This window comes from Euwallacea fornicatus, chromosome 1, assembly GCF_040115645.1.
Source record: "Euwallacea fornicatus isolate EFF26 chromosome 1, ASM4011564v1, whole genome shotgun sequence".
Taxonomy (NCBI): Eukaryota; Metazoa; Arthropoda; class Insecta; order Coleoptera; family Curculionidae; genus Euwallacea; species Euwallacea fornicatus.
The window spans coordinates 2514252-2533837 of NC_089541.1; the positions used below are offsets into that span (position 1 = coordinate 2514252).

The following is a 19586-nucleotide window of genomic DNA, read 5'->3' on the forward strand; positions in this document are numbered from 1 at the left end:
ATAAAATTCGTTGCTAAATAAAGATAACGTAGTTCTTGAGGAAATATCGCCAAGAAATCTCAGAAGTAATTCATTTATGACGAACCACATGTCAAAACTCTGACAAAGTAACGACTGTGCAATGTAATTTTTTTTACTCTAAACAACAAAATTTAATTTTTTATTTATCTAGTTTGAGAATAACATGAATAATATGCAATTCCACCACTACAAGAATCCTCACCTGTGTCTGAGATATTATTCTCAAGCAAGGTGAAACGAATAATACGTCTCAAATGTAAAAAACATTTCTAAGAAAATTTACGTTGAAATCGTGACTAAACGGTGGACATTGAGTATATTTAAGAAAAAAATGTTTTTAGTGAAACAGATGTATTATCTATGATGAAGCGATGAAAAATATATCTAGTTAACTCGAGCTAAACCGAAAAATTGCTACTTAAACTGAAAATGTAGTGAAGCCGCCCTAAAAAGTTCCACAAAATAATTTTTCAGGAATTCTTATAAACTTCTACTGAACACGCAGTATATCAATATTTTTTAACCATAAAAATTAAATGTATTTTTAAAAAAATGTTCAAAAGAGTTCCTTGGAAAAAACAGTAAATAATGAGTGTAAAGCATTTAAAGAAATATCTGCAAAGCAGAATTTCTGCTAAAATTGGGGAGCAACGATTTTCGGCAGGGCCTATAAAAAATCAAATTTTTATAATAAAGAGGAACATAAAGAATTTTGCAATACATATTTATTTTAAGGACAGAAAGTTGAAATACCGACAAAATTGTGAACGCCCGATAACATGCTAAAAAATAAGATAAAAGCCATGATGAAGGTGCGGGGTAAATTTCATATAAGAGTGTAAACTTTATAAGGAATCTTTTCTAAAAATTAACAATACCTGATATTATCGAAATAGTTTTATTAAGTATTCCAATAGACATAAAATGATTTTGTACACCTTAACTGGTAATTTAACAATTCCATTATCTATCTAGAACTCTAATATCACAATACGATAGAAGAAATAGGGCACACATACCTATCTTTATACATATACAACTACTTAAATAATTAATCTTAGAAGTAAATAAATTGATTAAAAAGTAGGTAAACTTCCACTAAAGCAAAAACATTCCAGCAAAATATACATATAAAATAGGTAAAAAGGTCTACCTAATAAAATTTAAGTATATGAATTGTCTAAATAGAGTATTAAGTATTAGGATAAACGTATAGGAATTTCAATAAATATGGGACAAATAACTGAAAGTTGCGCTTTTAAGCTATACTGTGATCGCCTTTTCTATCCATTCTTGTTTCATTATAATGTTTGGTAATGGGTCAAACACACAGATAGCTTTTGACGGCTATTTCTTCGACTTCAATCTGGTCAAAGTCGCACTATTTTGAAGTATCTTTTTTTAATTAGTAAAAACATATTTTTGAGACTCCCTGTATATCGCTGAGGTCTGGAATGTTGTATTCCATTCTGGCCATTGTTACGTCCACTTGAAGTCGCATATATGGTTGGGTTTTACTCAATTTAAACACGAAAATTAAGTACCCGCGTTTCGAAGGAAACTTGAGCTCTGCATGATATATTTATTCATCAAATAACCATTTCAGGTCTAATAAGTACCTTCACAGATGCTATATGACTACCTATACAACTCAAATAAAAAAAATTACCTATTATTGTCAGTTGAATAGAAGATTTATTTTCTGCGAGAAATAGCTTAAATTTGGAATTTTTAGCATTTACATAGAAGTAGACATAAAGAGTGTAAAATAAATAATTAAATTACAAAACAGAAATCACAAAAGTCAGAACACAAGCAGATAGTTAAAGAAGTTAAGCAAAAAGTGAGTTTTCGTCTTGAAATATAAATCAAAGTTATCATATACAACAAATGGACAAAGTAACTTCTTTTATTTAATTTGATATAACCATTTTTAAGTAAAGTGACCGTAAAATCACTTTTTGCTGGTGCGTAAGTGTGCCTGATTCTTCAAAAAATTAAGTCTAGAAAAACGGTACTGATAAAGCAGTTGTTCTTAGCCACTTGCAGAAAGTGATTTTAGAGTCACGCTGATCAAAAATAATTCAGTTCTTTAATAATTCTATCCATATGTTGACCTTGAGTCACATACTTCATATTCATTGTACGTACCTATTTTTACCTAAACGCTAAAAATTCCAAACTTATATTATTGTCAGGTTTCTGTGTATTTTTTACAACCTAAACACCTTCGCAAGATCAATCGTTATTTAAACCACATTCTTTAGTATTCGCAAATAAAACTAAAAAGGAAAAACGTGGAGATTCGTCAGGCTAAACTAGTAATATAAGATCATCGATAGGGGACCGCATTAAAACATTCAAGATTTTTCACCCTTCTTAATCCTCTTGGAAAAATTAAACAATTTCCTTTTCTTCTTTTTTACTTCACCCTCCTCAATCAGAGAAGAATCAGTCGAACATATGTCGTCTTCTATGGAGACAGTTTTTTTGGGCAAGATTGAGGTTTCTTGAATTGTAGAAGGACGTTGTTTGACTGTCTCCAAAGTACCCTCTGAGGAGGAAGATTTGGTTTTGGGAATTTCCTCAACGTTGATGTCTTGGGTTAGGGACCTCGTGAAAATTTTTGTCGGTTTGGCGCTGATATTCGATTGACTGGCCGATTTTACGTGATTGCTTAATTGCAGAGGTTTGGTGACTAGATCTTCAGGGAAAGAGCTAAAAATTGAAAAATACTCCCTATGATGCTGAGAAAAAATAGCAGAAAACTTACATTCCTCCAATTTGAAAGGAAAAATCTTGAGCCCTTGATTCATTAGCGTTCTCATCCTGTTTTCCATTTTCGCTTTCTGAAGTCTCATCTTCATTTAGCGAAGCCATGTGTTGGATAGGAATTTCCGAATATGGAGGAACTGAAAATGTTTAAAATATACATCTCTCACGATTTTCAGAACAGATTGAAAGTACTGACCTAGCAAAAATGATTAAAGGACAAAATATACAAGGTGTTCTATATAAGTAGTAACAAAGAATTTGAGAAACAGTACCATTTTTCGGAATACATTAATATGTGGTTTTTAGGGTTAACAAACGAGTTATAAATTATAAAAATGACAGAATATAAAGCTTTTTGAAAATATCAGGAAAGCGGATAATTTTTCCAAACAATTGAATATGGGAATATTTCATCATAGTGTCCAGACACATTTATTTAATATGGCCACTGAAAAGAGTGCAATTGTTTCGCAATTATCTTTTTGAAAACAGCGTAACTACGAAGTTAGAACACCCAGTAAAATACAGAACACCTACTAGTTTGTCAACTATAACATAAAATCACAAATGGCATTATAATTAAATAAACATGCACATTACTCTGACAATGACCTCTAAAATGACGGCACGAATTGATGTATTGATCGCCATAATAACAACTAATGAATTACATACCCCAAATTTACATTTAATTCCATCATTCAAAGGTCACTGCATGTGGAGTAACACATCTGCACCATCTACTGCTATGCAACTGACAACACATTAAATTCCTACAAACGAAAACCAGTTCCACCACTACAAGCAACAATCATCTGTACAGGATAATTTTCCTTTTATATTTGATAAGTGTGACTATTTGGAAAATCGCGATTTTAATTAAACTGTTTGCAGTTATTAAAACCAACCATTCCCAATTAAGTTATTCAAATATGATGTTTTAGCTCAGTGTGCACGTTAGCATTCATCGGATACCTCATTAATTATTGACAAATATTAAGTTTTATTGCAGGCAATGAGATACTGAAAGTATTGCGCTTAAAAGGGAAATTGGGTCGTATGAACATACGGCTTTGCCAAGGCAAGTGAGGACTAAAAAAATAAACTAGCACTACAACACAAATATATTTGCACAGAAATAGGCAATTATAAGTATAACTGAGGAAGAAATGAGTACTGAAATTCACTACATAATTAGGAAATTAAAACGAAGAATAAATATAAAAACCTACATTTTCTCAGCTTCCTCATCACATGAAATTTGCTTACCTAAACCGTATACAGACCCAGTTTCGTCATTAACGTCCAAATCGTCCATGCTATTCATTCGCACTAAAATAAAAAAAAACGAACAAATAATTACAATTTGGTGCAAATGAATCCACCCACCACTGAACCCATTGAGGCGCTCCTGCTTCTTGTAAAGAGTAGTCTCTAAGCTCTGTAGACCCATGTTTACAGTGATAGGAAGTCCGCACAAAAGCTCAACTTGCCTCCACCGATGGGTACGCTCTTGTAACTCGTAAGTTACTTCATTCAAAGCACTTCTTGCCTCTACTATAGCTCGATCCACGTCGTCTATGGCTTTGCCGTGAGTTGAAACAAAAGCTCCCACAAGGCTAGATCGTTTTTTCCGAAGTTTTTCACACTAACAGAAAAGATAAAATAAAAATCATTCATAAGAACTGTATAGAATGTTTATTGCAACACCAATCAAACATAGGTTTATACTCCCAACCATAATAATGAAGAAAATTTTATATTTTTCAGATTCAGTGGCAGATTCAAAATGTAATAATTCCTATAAAATTATTCTTGGTCAATATGGGCTATTTGAGAATTTCACTATTTTTGCCCTTACAAATTGAAAAAAACCTATTTATAAAACAAATTGAAACTCCACAAACTAGTTAAACTAAGTTGTCAAATTTAAGGTATCTTTTGCCTCCTTAAAACCTCAAACCAGGCAATGTTAATATAATGAGCAAACAGCTAATTGTATATTTTTCACACTTACCGCCTCTCTGGCCTGTTGCAATTGCTTCTCTGCAGCTGCTCTCTTCTTATCATAGCTCTTCTGCTCCAGTTCATAAGTCAGCTGTAGCCATTGCTGCAATCCCGGAGGAGCCAAATAACAAGTGTTTTTAAAAGCCGCCTGTGTTAGCTCCAATTGCGCCTTCAGCGACTTTATTTCCTCTTTATAGTGAGTGATGTCACTCTCCGAATAAGCGCTGGTTAAACTATTCAGATCCCCTTTGGAATCCTGCAGCATCCTTTCCAGGTTTTGCTTCTCGCAGATAGCTGCATCCTCCGCCTGTTTCGCTTCTTCCAGTTGTTTTTGCAGCTTTTCTAGAACTTCTTCTGAATTTTGTAGGCTGTCCATGTCGCGATTCATGCGGTTCAGGTGGCTTTTAAATTTTTTGTTTTGCTGATAAGCAAGCCAGCCACCTAATAGAACCACTACAGCCGAGAGGATTAGTGTGATATCCTTCCAGGTTATCCCTTCTGAAGACAAAAGGAAATGCTAATATATAACGGAGCTTAAAACAATGAATACAAAAAAAAACTTAATACATATATCTACCATTAAGCGACATTTTATAGCCGCAAAAAATTCATGAAATGGGTGATTAGCGGCAACATTTGACTGTGTATTTGCTGTTGTCTGTTACATATTCCACACACGTTATTAATTAGAGAGTATGAATTAGTTTACCTTTTGGCGGTCCAAAGAGAACAACGTCCATGGCCTTGAGCGAGATTTTCTGCTTGTGAATTGGATCCTTTATACCCAGGATGCCCAAGTAGTTCCCATTATTTACTGCCAACCTGTGAAAATAGTATTTTTACACTAACCAACAGCTCACAATGAGATGAACACCTTCATTAGCAGCAGTTTTTAATGTTTGGTTAATACATATTATTATATTGAGTTTCCACACAGTACAAAAAAGCTTAAAGACAAACTCCTTGCATCAAAAGATGACAAAGAATTAACATAGATAAGCATATAATATGTGAATGTGTTGTTTCAGAGATACAAGATGTTACAATTGTTTAACTATTCTCTCTAAGGTGAGTACTATTCTTAAGGGCTATTTGGATAACATCAAGTCTTAATTGATACTGAAAATCTATAAGATAATATAATAATTGTTTTAAGATCAGGTATGCTGTTATCTTTTTCAGCTTTTTTTATAATCCAAAATGTACCTTCATATGTTTGGAGCAGCAATTGTAATCTCATATTAAATGTAGATATCCAAAAAACATTCTTATTTCAACTTGAACTGAATATCTTACACACCAGAAAAGCCCAAAAAAATATATGAGATCATGTGTTTAGATAGTTCAGGGTTGTTATGCCTCAATTCATGTTATTTAAAATGTTATATTTTATTTTTAATCTTTAAATTGAAATGTCTTTGCTATTTTTGTAGTCATTTTTAACAGATAAAAACTTTTTAATTCTCTTAATTAATGGTCTTTAACATCTGTATTTTTTTTAACGTAAAAATGCTATGGGGCTAGTTAGGTAAATGAAAATTAAATTTTTTTAATGAAAGTCACACTAGATTATAATATACAAATATCAAAGTGTCATTCATATTGTATCAGTATGGCAGCACTGATTTATAAACATATGGGCTAGAACAACACATTAAAAATTTACTTTTGAGAGACTTCTCTTAAACATACTCACTAATAGGAAACTAGTTGTTTGAACTGTAACTCTATTCAGACAACCTACTAGAAAAAGATTCCAACTGTAAACATCCAAAAGAGTTCTCTATGGGGTCAGAAATTTATGATATTTGAATGTTATTATCTACATAAAATATGGGTAAGGAAAAAAGTTTGAGTTCAAGAAACTTTGCAATAATATAAACAAAATTTTTGGTAAGGCAATGACTTAAAATTTTTATATACCTAATGAGACATACATATATGTGAAGCACAAAAAAAAAAGAGAGATTCAAAGTGAAATATTGAGTAAGAAGATTAATAGCAGTTGTAAACTTACCTGGGTAAATTAGCTCCCTTAACTTTGTGCAAAACAAAGTTAGGAACATATTGTGGTAAATGAACATTATTCACAAGCCACTCTGAGGTTTGTTCCACAGTCCAATTATGTACCTCTGATCTCAACCATGCCTCCCATAATTCTTTTACTGATATATGCATGTCATTATTTTTGTGGAAAGCTCTTTGCCTTTTTTCTGTTCCAGAGTCATATTTCAGCTCTTCTTTTAAAAACTGTGGTGCAGTAGAGAATAGTTAAGTATTATATACAATATTTACTTTAGAAAATCATATTTAAAAAACTTGAAACCACATTAACAGCTAATAAATTATTTATGAAACTATGGTATTATTTGCACTTCACCTGTTCAAAAATCCCACAGAAACTAGTATAGGAATTTTAGTTTTATTAAATACACTTACATCATCAGACTCTGCAAAATCGATATTGCCATCTGCATCATCATCCAATTGTTTATGTAAAGTTACAATTGCCTCCAAACCATGCTTGTCGCTTGCTGCCATGGAAAGACAGGCAAAGTCATCATAGCTACAGCTATCAAAAGCATGAAGCTGGCCTGAAAATTAAACCCTATTTTATTACCATTTTTTCTGGTTATTTTGCTCTTAACATACTTTCAGCAACCGAATGAAAATCGTTGGATGAGGTAGTTCTTTGAACAGGAGGCACTCTGGGAGAATCTCCAGTGGCCTCCAGTTGGATATTGGTGGCACCAATGATTTTTACACACACATTAAGCACCAATAGATAAATTATCATTTTATTAATCATTGTTTAGCCGTACACAATGAAAAAATGGAATTTTAATGTAACATTTTCTTGTAATTTTATCAATATGAGTTTTATTAAAACTAAAACTTTATTGACATTTTTTAGGACGTAGTCGTCATCCCTTTTGACGTTGTCATTGCCAAATATTATTCTTTCTTTTCATTTACCTACTCTTACTGAGCTAGCTTTGTCTTTATCATAATACCTATGTGGAAGTAGAGCAGAGTCTATCATAAATTTGTCATTTGTTCTTCGACTTGACAAAAATCAGCTGAGTACTATTTATTGATATTAATTTAGAGACGATTGAAAATAAATAAACAGAAGTAATTAATAATAAAAAGAAGAAAAGGAAAACGCGATTAAAACCAACAGTTTTTGCAAAATTCTCTAATTTGTAAATTTAGGTTTCATTGATTCTCAAAAAAAAAACTCTGGAACCAATCAGAATTTTTCCTATTAAATTTCATATTATTGATACTTAAAATACTATAGTTATTGGTGAGAATACTTTTAATATACTCTTAGCAACATGTCTTATATGTTAGCACATTTACACAATGGATGGCAAGTTGATCAAGCCATTTTATCTGAAGAAGATCGAGTAGTGGTAAGTATGGACTTTTTTCATATTTTAAGTCATCTTTTAGATAGACCAACCATCTGAAAACTGGTCACTAATACTAAATATAATAACAAATCTCTACTTTATAAGTGTTTTAGGTTATTCGTTTTGGTCATGATTGGGATCCCTCATGTATGAAAATGGATGAAGTCTTGTATAGTATTGCAGAAAAAGTCAAAAATTTTGCAGTTGTTTATTTGGTAGACATCACTGAGGTGCCAGATTTCAATAAAATGTAAGAAATGTTCTTATAAAATTGAATTTAAACTGAGGTTAAATATTGTTTTTAGGTATGAATTGTATGATCCTTGTACAGTAATGTTTTTCTTTAGAAACAAACATATAATGATTGATTTAGGCACTGGAAATAATAACAAAATCAACTGGCCACTTGAAGATAAACAGGAAATGATTGATATAATGGAAACTGTGTACAGGGGAGCCCGTAAAGGGAGAGGTCTTGTAGTATCTCCAAAAGATTATTCAACTAAATATAGATATTAAATTTTGTGTGTTGCAGTTTTTTTGGGAATGTAGTTTAGTTGGAATCCTTAGTAATGCTCAATTTTGAGCCAATAACATCAATTAACTACCAAATAACTGTTCCTCACATTAAAAAAAGAATCATTTTTATCTGAATAAATCGCCAAATATTTGTTAATGTCACAAAGATAACAAGATTAGTTTGATTACTCTCCATGTTAACTTTAATCTGACAATAGCTTCTTACAGATAAAAGAATTTCAGGACTATAGTAGTTATTTTTAAGATTTAATTGTGCTTATAATACAGGTCAAGGACGTCAGAAGATGTTTTAAGCATTTGCCCAACCAAACATAACTTGACCTTATGTTTGACATGATAAATTTTGTCTGTATGCTAACTTTAATCATCATTTCCTTAAACAAAAGCACTCAATACAAGCAAACAAAACTCCTTGTGGGAAACCGTTAATGATTTTTGTGGTTTTGCTCATTATTCTTGCGTTAGGTAATGATAATTTCATACCTAAAGACACAATTTATCTGATAAAACTTAAGGACTTGTTATATTATATACAACACCAAAGATTATAAGGGTAGTACTATCTATCTGCAAAAAATTCAAACTGCACTAAAAATAAATAATATTTATTTAGACCCAAATGTTTTATTTACGTACTTTATGTGCTAAGATTTTCGTCTGCACAAGTAGCAGCTCTGCTCTCACCTGTCAAGTCAGGAACTAGCTGAATCAACTCTCTTGATTCGAAAGTGTGTTTAACTGAAATAATAAATTATTAAACTGAAAATTATAGGTAGGAATAGCACTCACTGGAGTCAACGTTTTGCAGGTCATATACAGTAAAATTACTCGACTTCTTGTCGCCCCCTAAGGCGATCACAAATGGTGAATCTGGGCATAATTCCAGGCAGTGAATGTTCCCCATTTTGAATTCCCTTTCATTGATTAATCTAAAGAAAAAGATGTTTCAAAATAAATTGTGAGATAACAAATCGATATCGTACGTAGGTAAATTTTCGTCATTAAAATCCCAAGTTTTCACAGTCTCATCTGGCGATGCAGTCACTAGTAAACCCGGACATTGCCCGCTTATAGTCAAACCAGTCACTTCTTTCTCATGTGCAGTCAAAGACCACAACTTTCCTGCAAAACTTCTTTGTCAAGAGGATCTTACGACATCAGACAATTAATTAATACCTTTCCTACAGTCAAAACACTCAACGTAACCATTGCTAGTGCCTCCAAGAAACATAAAAGGTTGCAAAGGGTTCCATATCAGCCTTTCAGCTTCGCCACTTAATTTCCACGTTTGGTGTTTTTCAGGGCTTCTGCAGTCGAACACACGGGCAGTGCTATCGCACCCTCCTGCAAAGAATGTCAATAAGCAATATATCAAAGAGCTTCAATGCGAATTTAAATACCGGCCAATAAAGTTTGACCTTCGAATTTGTGCCACTCCAAACACTGCACTTTTTCCTCAAAGGCTTTTATCGTGACATTGGGGGTTTGCGTTTCCATGTCCCATAATAGAATTGTTTGGTCCACTGAACCACTGGCTATCACGTGTTCATATGTCTTATTCCACGCTATTTTAGAAACATTTTTAAGCAGGGAATTTGATTAATATTAATAATTCAACCTAAGGAAAGAACTGCATCTTTATGCCCCACAGCTTCTCTTTTCTTTTTAGTATTGGCAGGTTTGCCAAGTTTGAAAGCAGGCTCTATACAATTCATGACATCTACATCCCAAACCTGTACAAACATAAATTTTAACAAACTACATGAATATTTTGTAAGATTTAATTACCTCAATAATGGGAGACATGGCCCCTATAGCACAATAATTGCCCTGGGGCTGTTTTGGTTCGTAATTCAACCATTCTAAACACAAAGGAAATGCAGGTAAAAGTATGTCATGATGGACATAAAACGACTCATCTTCTTCATTGTAAACTTAAATACAAATTTATTGTAGACAGTAACAACAACTTTTTTTTAATTCTCTCACCATATACTTCTAATATACTAGCGTCGCCCTCTACATGACCTACCAATATCAAATTGTCTGTAGCCTTAATAAGGTCATCTTCCTTTTCCGAATCATCAGACTCTGAAAAGTGGTCATCAGCTTCAGCAGGTAATTCAGCTAATGAGTGTATTCCTAGTGCCTGTGCAGCACGGTGACCATCTAGTGACAGTAAAATAATGACCAAGAACTCAAAGTCAGAATTGAGATATCAGTAAAGATTAGATTAAAGATGAAATACCACATTAAAGATATTGAAAATATTGTTATATAGAGATTAACAAACAAAATTTTATGTTCCTGCTGAAGTTGTTTGATTTTCAATCAGTTCATAATTTAAAATTTATTTCAAAAGAGATATTAAACTGGAATTTGACTAAGAAGCAGATAATATGCATAATTTAATCTATTCTCTAGGAATTCCAAGCACTTAATATTGAACTTCAAATTAGGATCACTACATCTCCAGTAACATAATGAATATATAATAATTTAATGAAATTACCATCTTTATCATAATCATTGAAATTAAATTCATCTTCAGTGGAGCCCACCTCTGCTTCCATGGCAACATCACCACTGCTTTGTGTCTGATTGCCTGAGATGCTGAAAACTCAATCTGATGAATAAATGAAGATTGTTTACCTCTAATGAATACAAGAATAAATTCTTGTAATGCTGGTACATATATATTTATAAAACAACTATATTCATGTTTCAGTTTAAAATAATTTTTTATAGGAAGTTGGATAGGTTCTTTACCTGAGTTTTTGCTTTGTTTCATTGATGATTTGAACCAATTCATCTTTTGACAATTGCACCTAAAGACAAATGAAAGTATTATGGACCACCTAATTCTATATGCTGTATTAAGAAAGTGTTTAAACTTAGTGAACAAGTAGGTGTACTGAGTAAGTTACAAGCTTTTTTATCTATTCAAAAACACAGAGTTGTCAAATACTATTGTTTTTATATTATAAGAACTAAAAAAATGGCGACACATGAGAACTGAATGTTTTGAAGATGAAGTATTTTGGTGTACAAAAATTTCACAAGTAATCTAATCTTCATTCATTACTAAAATTGAAGGTTAAGAAACACTCAAGAAGTACTGGCAACTAATATGTTAAAGCAAAAATTTGAAGATATTGGGGTACTGTATTTTTATTACAAATACTTACATTCGTGGGGTTTGTGCTTGCTACCCCACGTTTCACCCATTTGATGCAGGGTACGAAATTTACATTGCTCTCTGACTCGCTCTCCATGTTTATTAATTTTTCTGGCAGGTTTCACCTTAAAATATAATTCTCTGAGTGGGTTATGATTTGTAAAGGTATAGTTACTCCCTAATTAATGAAACCGTTTTAATATTTATTAATTGCAGATTAAAAAAACGTGGAAATTAGTGATAATTAAAAATCTAAAAGGGCTCTTACGATAAATAATTTCAGTATGTCACACAGCTAGACACCCACCTTTTCTAAATGGATATAACAAACAAGGAAAGTGGCATAGTCGGAATGAGCTGAAGTTATAGACATAAACTTAGAAGAAGCATGTGCTGAAATGTCACTGTCAGTGTCCATGTCTGTAATCAATGATTCGATCAGTAAAATGAGAGTGAAGTAAGCCGCTCAATCAACGTTATTAAAAGGATACATAGAATACGTGGAAATATGTGGTAGACAAGGATGAAGCCAATTAGGGCAAAATATTAAAATGTATTCTCATATATTATTGGTCTGTGGCACCTGTCCTTGACCTTGGGTCTGTCATTCGTTATTGAATTTTGAGTTTAGAAAATCCTTTCTTGTTTTTAGTAAATATCTCAAAAATGCTCTATAATTGAGTGTAAAAATAATGCCTATAACACATAATCTATAGTCTAGAGTATAGGATATCTAATGACAAGGTGATAACAATATTACTAAGGAGATATGTACCATTTTAACCACCTCACATAGCCCTTTGCCCTCTTGCTTTTATTGTTATTAGGTAAGTAGGCATCAATGGATAGAAGTAATGAGGTATTCGTTTAAACATAGTTTTTTTTAAATTAGTTAGTTGCCAACTTATATCTGTCATGCAAAACATAAAAACTGTATATATAATGGCAATACTTATGTATACCCTTTCAAGTCTTGATATAAAGAATTCAACATTGATAATGCTCGGGGCCTATCTGGAGAATTTAATTACAAATTGTTAATTGATTTATAAAATCTTTGAATTGAAATAAGATCTAGTTGAAGGAGTAATTATGAATTTATCAAACAAATTGCCTTACTGCCATGAATTTTTTTTATTGTTGTTTTTTGTTTACATTTGCTGTATTCTTTTGTTCGCGTTTAGTTGTTGAATTATGCATGATATTTGAGGCTTCATGCAACTATTTATTAATACCTGTACTTGGCTGATTCCATGCTATATGATTACATAAGAATAGAGCTCCTTTTCTTGGCAGTTCAAATTTGCTACTATTTAATAACATTCCTATTTGTGGTCCAATTGAAATGTTCTCTAATGCATCTTGGAAAATAAATATTAAAGTCCAGTTCCATAATTTAACATTTCTCAGGAAATATAGATAAACACCCAAACATGTTGACTTTCCTAGCTCCTCTAATTGTCTAAAAATAACATGTTTAATATAAAATAAAAGAGTTTTCTACTTGCTTACTATCCTTTGTATTTTAGATCCAATCATTGCCAAAATTTATAGTTTTTTATTGACTAAACACAAAGTAGTATTTTCAATTGTATATTTGTTTGTAAGTGTTTTTTAACCTCTTTATGAGTTAATTTCTTATTTATAAACCTGCCATAAACATGTCTTTTAGTAAGTACCAATAGACCTATTTTTATATGTATTGGTAATTTTTTATTTCAGTAAAAATATTACTATAGCATTACCATTAGATAATCCAGGATGAGAGTAGTAGCTTTAGTTAGCGGAGGCAAAGACAGTACCTTTAATATGATGCAGTGCATTGCTGCGGGGCACACTATAGTTGCCCTTGCAAACTTAGTTCCTCACAATAGAACTGAAATAGATAGTTATATGTATCAAAGTGTGGGTAAGAATAAAGATAAACTTCTGTCATAGTACAACTACATAGAAAACTGTTTTAGGCCATGAAGCGATAGATTTAATTGCCCAGGCCATAGATCTACCCCTATTCAAAAAAGAAACTTTGGGAGTCTCAGTGAAGAGAGGTAGAACCTATGATCCCTGTGAAAATGATGAAGTGGAGGACCTTTATTCCTTACTACAAGACATACAGAAACAGATAGAATTTGATGCAGTTTCTGTAGGTGCAATTTTGAGTGATTACCAAAGAGTTAGAGTTGAAAATGTGTAAGTGCATATTTAATTTATTTGTATAACCAAATTAATAGCTGGACATAAATTAGTTGTATCCGCCTGAAGCTCACACCACTGGCTTATTTGTGGCAGAGAAATCAGGAGCAACTATTAGATGAAATGTTGAAATGTGAAGTTGATGCTATAATAATCAAAGTGGCCACTTTGGGGCTGGAGCCTAAAAAACATTTGGGACGTAGTTTAAGCCTTCTTCAGCCGCATTTACTGGCCATGCATGAAAAGTATGGTTTGAATGTGTGTGGGGAAGGAGGAGAGTATGAAACTTTAACCCTTGATTGTCCATTATTTAAAAGTCGGATTGTTGTGTAAGTTGTCACGTGGAAGATTAAATAGAACAAGAACTTGCATGGATTTACAGTGTGGATTCTGAGATAGTAATGCATCAAAATGATCCAGTAGCCCCAGTGGGGTTTCTGAAGTTTAACTCTTTAATTTTGGAATTTAAATTACCTCCCCTAGACTTACATGCTAGGTTAGAAGGTCTTCCTTTAAAAGACAGTTATGGTTATGTCAACCAAAGTGATAGTGAAGATGAGAATTTAACTCATCATCATAATCTTGAAGAAGCAGATGGAGATGCATCAGAGGATTGCACATTTGATATGAACCCTAAATTGAAATCTCAACTAATACAGAACGAAAACTATGGGTTTAGTAAGGAAGGTTGGTTGTGGATTGGAGCTCTTCAAGGCAATTCTACATGTTCTAGAGCAGCACTAGAAGAGGCAATAAGTAAACTAAAGTGTAGGTATGCATTGGAAATTGGCATGTAAATTGCTTAATTTTAATCCTAATGGGGGCTAAACCAATTTGGCTTTTTTGTAGCCATTTTAAAGGCAAGTAACCACTCAATAAAAGACATTTGCTCTATTACTTTATACATCAATGATATGTCTGAGTTTGCACATTTAAACAAAGCATACATTGATAACTTTCCTCATGCCAATCCGCCTTCAAGGGCGTGCGTGGAAGTTCCAATAAATAACACTATCATCATTGAAGCTTTGTCATGGAAAAATTTCTCTGAAGAGAGCAAATTTGAAAGGTTTGATTTTGTCCAAGTGCTCTTTTAATACTAATATGATGTTTGTATAGGCACACAATGCATGTCCAAAGCATCTCTCATTGGGCCCCATGTAATATTGGACCATACAGTCAAGCTACCCATGTAAGGGATTTCATTTATTTGGCGGGACAAATAGGTCTTGTTCCTGGTAACATGCAAATGATTCCTGGAGGAATCAAATCACAAAGCAAATTGGTAGTCAGGCATATTGATAGAGCTCTTAAAGGAGTTAATTTGGGCATAAATGTCCGAGATGTAGTTCAAGTGCAGAGAAGTGAAATAGTGAATTTCAGTGTGATTTCAAGGAAGTTTTTTTCTAGGGCATTTGCTATGTTACTCATAGCTCTTATATTGAGGTTGCTAGGAAGCATTGGGAAGCTAAAACCAATAATGCAATTGTTGAGTATGTGGTGGTAAGAGGGTTACCACGCGGAGCTCTCATTGAATGGCATGTTTGGGCACATAAGTACAATAAGCAGTTTGAATGTAGGTATTTTTGTTCTTAAGAAAAGAGGTTGATAGAAGAGTTTCAGATGAGGAAACTGGAAAATGCATAGGCAGCTACTCAATATGTCTCTTTAGGCGTCTAAATTATGAAAGCAATGTAGCTGCAATAATTTGCCGAATTGGAAATACGGGATCAGAAGAATTGTTTGAGAATGATGTATTTAGGGAAACTATAGAGTATTGTATTGAGAAGCTGAAACATGGACATGAAAGCGATGCAGAATGTGTCTACAACTTGAAAGTGTTTTTTTCAGTTGTGAAATTTGAGGGTGTGGCACCATTGCAGGAGATCTTGAGAAAATTTGCAGAAAATATGTGTTTGGTTTACACCTTTGTGCCGGTTGTCAAACTAAAACATGAACACACCTACCTGTCAATATGCGGAGTGCGCAATTAGTGAGATTAAATAAAATAAGCGTCATGGCCTTAAAGTGTTGGAAAAAGAATTTGTTACTTTATTAACAAATATTAAATATTATAGTCAGATAGTTGATGTACTTTCAATTTATGTGTTTTATTTCCTGAGTGGTAAAAATCTCAAAAACCTAAAATGTGTATATTTAAAATTTGATAGCTGGAATTAAGAGTAAGCAGAAAAATTACTTTTTTTGCTATTTTTTAAAAGTGAGGTTAGATATGTTGTTAAAAAATGAGGTTAGATGTTTTGTTTAGTTTGAAAGTGGCAGAAAGTTGTATTTTTTAATGAAATCGGTCAAGTTTATTAACTTGTTTCCCATTTTAATTGCATTTTTTTCTTTTTATTTAATTTCCTAAAAGGTCAAACAATCCACTCAACCCTCACAGTAATTTAACTTAAATGGATGGTAAGCATACAGAATCAACTTAAAGGAGCCCCAAGGCCAATACATTGAATATTTAAAGATATAATGGACACTGAAGCCCTAAACGAACATAGAGAAGACCTAGAAAATGTTGATAATCATGTATCACAGGCACAACACTCTCAGGGGACTTCAAAGTCACCAGTCCCATTAGAGGATGAGGATGATGATGGTAGTATTTGTCCTGTATGCCTTGAAGCTTGGACTAACTGTGGAGACCATAGAATTTGTGCTTTAAAATGTGGGCACTTATTTGGGTAAGACAATTTGTACTTATTTTTGTATGAATCCTTTTTTTACATGAAGGAAGTAAGAAATGTGTATTGGGTAGAGTCTTAATTTATAGAACTTTACAATACTTTAGTATAACTAATTCTCTAAAGGATAGATCTCTAATAAATTTTTGTACTCCAAAGTATCTCAGAAATATACTAAAATGCCTTAAAATAAGAACCTTAAAAATATTTCAATTGTGTTCACCAAAATAACTTGAAATAACCTGAACCAAGAGCAATAATTGATCTTAGATGATTAGAAGACATATTTGCTGTAAGAAACAGTTTATAATTGGAATTTTTAGTATTTAGACAGAAATAGGTGCAATGAATATAAAGTAATAAAATTTTATTTATTTTTAATTCATAAAATCCTATATACACATAGTACCTATGCTATCATAATCTCAACATAGCACCATTCCATTTCATAATGGTTTCCACCTGGGTTTTCAGTTTGTCAGATACTGATAAAAATATCAAGGTAGTTCTGGCATGAATATTCCATATAATTTAAAATAATATTATCAAGTCGTTACCAGCTATAACAAGTTTAATTGGAAACATTAGATTTGAGCATTCTGCAGGTTTAACCCCTTCAATTATTCTGGCTATTGCCAACTTTATCATACTAACAACATTGTGTGCTAAAACAGTGCATGCACAACAGGACTTATGTAGTAAAATATGAATATTCTTCTGAAGGTGTCCAATGACTGTGCTTAATACAAACCTGGTTCAATAATGTATACCTACATAATTCACTTCTTCCCCTTATTATCCCCTAATCATTTTCACATTATATGTATAGTCTTCAGTTATATATTCTAAAGATTATTCTATCTCTTGGAATTTATAAATGCAGCTACAAATGCATTTTACGATGGTTGGAGTCTCAATCCCAAAAGAACTGCCCTACATGCAAGAAACCTGGGAAAAAGTCTGATATTCGCTTCATATATGCCAAGAAATTAATTGCGGTAGATAATACGGAGATGGAAAACATGAGAGAGCAACTGGAAAGTGCTATAATGCAAAAGAATACTGCTCTTCAAAACATATCTAAATATATTAGCAAGGAATGTGTGTTGCAAGCTGAGATTGAACAGCTCAAAAAGAAGGTGCAGGAATTTACTTTAGGTCTGCATTTTAATTTAAAAAATCATGGCAAAATCATTGAAAGACTTCATAATTTAGGTAGTAGACCTACAGATCTTCGCATGACACTTCAAAGTCCCTTAAACAGAATCAGATTGTATATGGAGAAATCTGTGGAGGTGTGCAACAAAAGTAACTGCAGAGACTGTCGGGTGTTTGATATTTGCGGTTGGATTTACATTATGTTTTAGTTAAATTTATCTTCATTTTATAATCTTCTAGTGCCTCAAGACTTAATAGTAATAGCTGCCAAACCTCCTACAGACCTGTTCGGAGGTTTCGGTATCAAAGAATTATCTTTAACTAGTTATAGACCTATTAAATTCGCCCCCTTACACAAAAGCCCCATTAGGGACATGAAAATGAATCGCGAGGGGACAAAAATTATGACTGTTTCTTCTGATAAAACAGTGAAAGTAAGTACCTATTAACTTCTTTCTTCACATTATAACAATGAATTCATTTAGGTAATAGACAGTCATACTACTCAAACAATTTGCTCTATGACATTAGAATCGCCCGCCTGGGCTTGTTCTTGGAGCCCTAGGGCAGGCACAGAATTGTCAGTTGGAACTCAGAATGGGACTGTGAATATTTTTGATATAAGGTATCTTTCACAGCCTCTTGACTCCTTAAATATTCCAGGTATTCACGTGATATTAAGCTTGGTTTGAATTTTGACTTTAATGTTATTGGGTAGGAGACTTCAGTCCTGTGGTATCAATAGTTGGGGTTCAGGAAGCCCATAAACCTTTTATTTTATTGACTGCAAAGCTCAGTTCAGTTTGGGCCTTTGAATTTTACCCAGATGGTAAAAGTAGCCGACACCTCTTGCCTTTGGAAGGGCCATTTTTGTCCCTTAAATATCATTCAGAAATAAAGCAGATTTTAGTCAGTTCTAGACCAAGCAGTCAAATTGGTTTCGCACGTCACACTGTGGGTTATTTAGAAAAGGTGCTCCTGGATTGAAAGCTTTATAAACAACTTTAAATCAAAATTGTTTTAGATTGATAACCCTGATAGAATAACCTGTAATGTTGTTCACACATTCAAAGGGGGCAATACTGCGAAATTGCTAGCAAACACTTCTTGTTTTATGTCTAATAACATGGTGGCAGGCCATCATGAGACGCGCAAGAGCATTTTGCTATACAGTTTAAATACTGGGGAAGAGGTAGGAATAGCCAAATTTGTAAGGACGAGAAAAAACTTTTGGTTTTAGGTGGGGTCTTGTCCCACGCATGATAATGTAGTGCTAGATCTCAAAGGAGTGGACACTTTACATGGGAAGTTTTTGGCGTATCTTAATGAAAATAAAATGGAGTTTTTTAGGTTTAATGGAGTGTAAGAAATGTATTTTTGGATATATATCTATTTTCTACCAATTTAAATATGTGTCACGACCCATTGTTTGAATGGAAGTTATTTAATTATTGAATTATATGTTTTCTTAAGAAGTATTTACGTCAACATGACTCCCATCGAAAAAAATGTCTAATTGGGGATAATCAACATACAAAATTGGATTTTCAACAAAAACACAAGTTCTTCGCCTTATTCTTTAATATCAGCAAGAAAGGT

The 19586-nt window shown here is 32.8% G+C and overlaps 5 protein-coding genes and 1 long non-coding RNA gene across 7 annotated transcripts; 3 read left to right on the top strand and 3 right to left on the bottom strand.

Annotated features, from left to right (window-relative positions):
- Window positions 1-903: 903 nt before the first annotated feature.
- Window positions 904-7722, bottom strand: Stim (stromal interaction molecule). Its single transcript, XM_066281645.1, has 9 exons — window positions 7456-7722; window positions 7243-7397; window positions 6821-7053; window positions 5513-5625; window positions 4814-5301; window positions 4186-4444; window positions 4066-4128; window positions 2795-2933; window positions 904-2739 (listed from the first exon to the last, which is right to left on the bottom strand). Exons 1-9 carry the CDS (start codon window positions 7610-7612, stop codon window positions 2382-2384), a joined length of 1965 nt encoding a protein of 654 aa, XP_066137742.1. The 5' UTR covers window positions 7613-7722; the 3' UTR covers window positions 904-2381.
- A 247-nt stretch (window positions 7723-7969) lies between these two features.
- Window positions 7970-8747, top strand: Dim1 (thioredoxin-like protein Dim1). The gene is made up of 3 exons (XM_066281711.1): window positions 7970-8222; window positions 8336-8472; window positions 8528-8747. The coding sequence occupies exons 1-3, from the start codon at window positions 8145-8147 to the stop codon at window positions 8739-8741; spliced, it is 429 nt and encodes a 142-aa protein (XP_066137808.1). The 5' UTR covers window positions 7970-8144; the 3' UTR covers window positions 8742-8747.
- A 604-nt stretch (window positions 8748-9351) lies between these two features.
- nclb (no child left behind) lies at window positions 9352-12220 on the bottom strand. The gene is made up of 11 exons (XM_066281698.1): window positions 11951-12220; window positions 11532-11590; window positions 11275-11375; window positions 10752-10931; window positions 10551-10696; window positions 10381-10495; window positions 10163-10327; window positions 9939-10106; window positions 9746-9884; window positions 9552-9691; window positions 9352-9500 (listed from the first exon to the last, which is right to left on the bottom strand). Exons 1-11 carry the CDS (start codon window positions 12035-12037, stop codon window positions 9400-9402), a joined length of 1401 nt encoding a protein of 466 aa, XP_066137795.1. The 5' UTR covers window positions 12038-12220; the 3' UTR covers window positions 9352-9399.
- Window positions 12221-13055: 835 nt separating this feature from the next.
- On the bottom strand, window positions 13056-16240 carry LOC136338911 (uncharacterized). The gene is made up of 3 exons (XR_010732032.1): window positions 16101-16240; window positions 13686-13816; window positions 13056-13402 (listed from the first exon to the last, which is right to left on the bottom strand). It is a non-coding gene; the product is annotated as an uncharacterized lncRNA (long non-coding RNA).
- Window positions 13702-16234, top strand: LOC136338859 (uncharacterized). Its single transcript, XM_066281633.1, has 8 exons — window positions 13702-13849; window positions 13905-14130; window positions 14187-14462; window positions 14516-14901; window positions 14983-15202; window positions 15253-15487; window positions 15544-15709; window positions 15757-16234. The coding sequence occupies exons 1-8, from the start codon at window positions 13702-13704 to the stop codon at window positions 16125-16127; spliced, it is 2028 nt and encodes a 675-aa protein (XP_066137730.1). The 3' UTR covers window positions 16128-16234.
- Window positions 16241-16365: 125 nt separating the features above from the next.
- Window positions 16366-19465, top strand: LOC136338883 (E3 ubiquitin-protein ligase rfwd3.L-like). Of its 2 annotated transcripts, XM_066281670.1 has the most exons (9): window positions 16366-16554; window positions 16613-16829; window positions 17713-17987; window positions 18045-18173; window positions 18228-18421; window positions 18473-18650; window positions 18706-18959; window positions 19012-19179; window positions 19228-19465. In XM_066281670.1, exons 1-9 carry the CDS (start codon window positions 16548-16550, stop codon window positions 19351-19353), a joined length of 1548 nt encoding a protein of 515 aa, XP_066137767.1. In that variant the 5' UTR covers window positions 16366-16547; the 3' UTR covers window positions 19354-19465. The 2 variants fall into 2 exon arrangements, with proteins under 2 accessions (XP_066137767.1, XP_066137761.1); XM_066281664.1 differs by having other exon boundaries at window positions 16508-16554; window positions 17713-18173.
- The last annotated feature ends 121 nt before the right edge of the window (window positions 19466-19586 follow it).

Coding starts and splice junctions, on each gene's coding strand:
- LOC136338859 (XM_066281633.1), top strand. CDS start 13,702: ATGAGAGTAGTAGCTTTAGTTAGCGGAGGCAAAGACAGTACCTTTAAT. Junction 13,850..13,904: donor TTATATGTATCAAAGTGTGG/GTAAGAATAAAG, acceptor AAACTGTTTTAG/GCCATGAAGCGATAGATTTA. Junction 14,902..14,982: donor GGCAATAAGTAAACTAAAGT/GTAGGTATGCAT, acceptor GCTTTTTTGTAG/CCATTTTAAAGGCAAGTAAC.
- Stim (XM_066281645.1), bottom strand. CDS start 7,612: ATGATTAATAAAATGATAATTTATCTATTGGTGCTTAATGTGTGTGTA. Junction 5,302..5,512: donor TCTCTTTGGACCGCCAAAAG/GTAAACTAATTC, acceptor TTTTGTCTTCAG/AAGGGATAACCTGGAAGGAT. Junction 2,934..4,065: donor TGGGTCTGTATACGGTTTAG/GTAAGCAAATTT, acceptor AAACATTTTCAG/TTCCTCCATATTCGGAAATT.
- nclb (XM_066281698.1), bottom strand. CDS start 12,037: ATGGAGAGCGAGTCAGAGAGCAATGTAAATTTCGTACCCTGCATCAAA. Junction 10,932..11,274: donor CAATGATTATGATAAAGATG/GTAATTTCATTA, acceptor TACTGTCACTAG/ATGGTCACCGTGCTGCACAG. Junction 10,328..10,380: donor AGATGCAGTTCTTTCCTTAG/GTTGAATTATTA, acceptor TTTCTAAAATAG/CGTGGAATAAGACATATGAA.
- Dim1 (XM_066281711.1), top strand. CDS start 8,145: ATGTCTTATATGTTAGCACATTTACACAATGGATGGCAAGTTGATCAA. Junction 8,223..8,335: donor CTGAAGAAGATCGAGTAGTG/GTAAGTATGGAC, acceptor TAAGTGTTTTAG/GTTATTCGTTTTGGTCATGA. Junction 8,473..8,527: donor GTGCCAGATTTCAATAAAAT/GTAAGAAATGTT, acceptor TATTGTTTTTAG/GTATGAATTGTATGATCCTT.
- LOC136338883 (XM_066281664.1), top strand. Junction 18,174..18,227: donor TCGGGTGTTTGATATTTGCG/GTTGGATTTACA, acceptor ATAATCTTCTAG/TGCCTCAAGACTTAATAGTA. Junction 18,422..18,472: donor CTTCTGATAAAACAGTGAAA/GTAAGTACCTAT, acceptor GAATTCATTTAG/GTAATAGACAGTCATACTAC.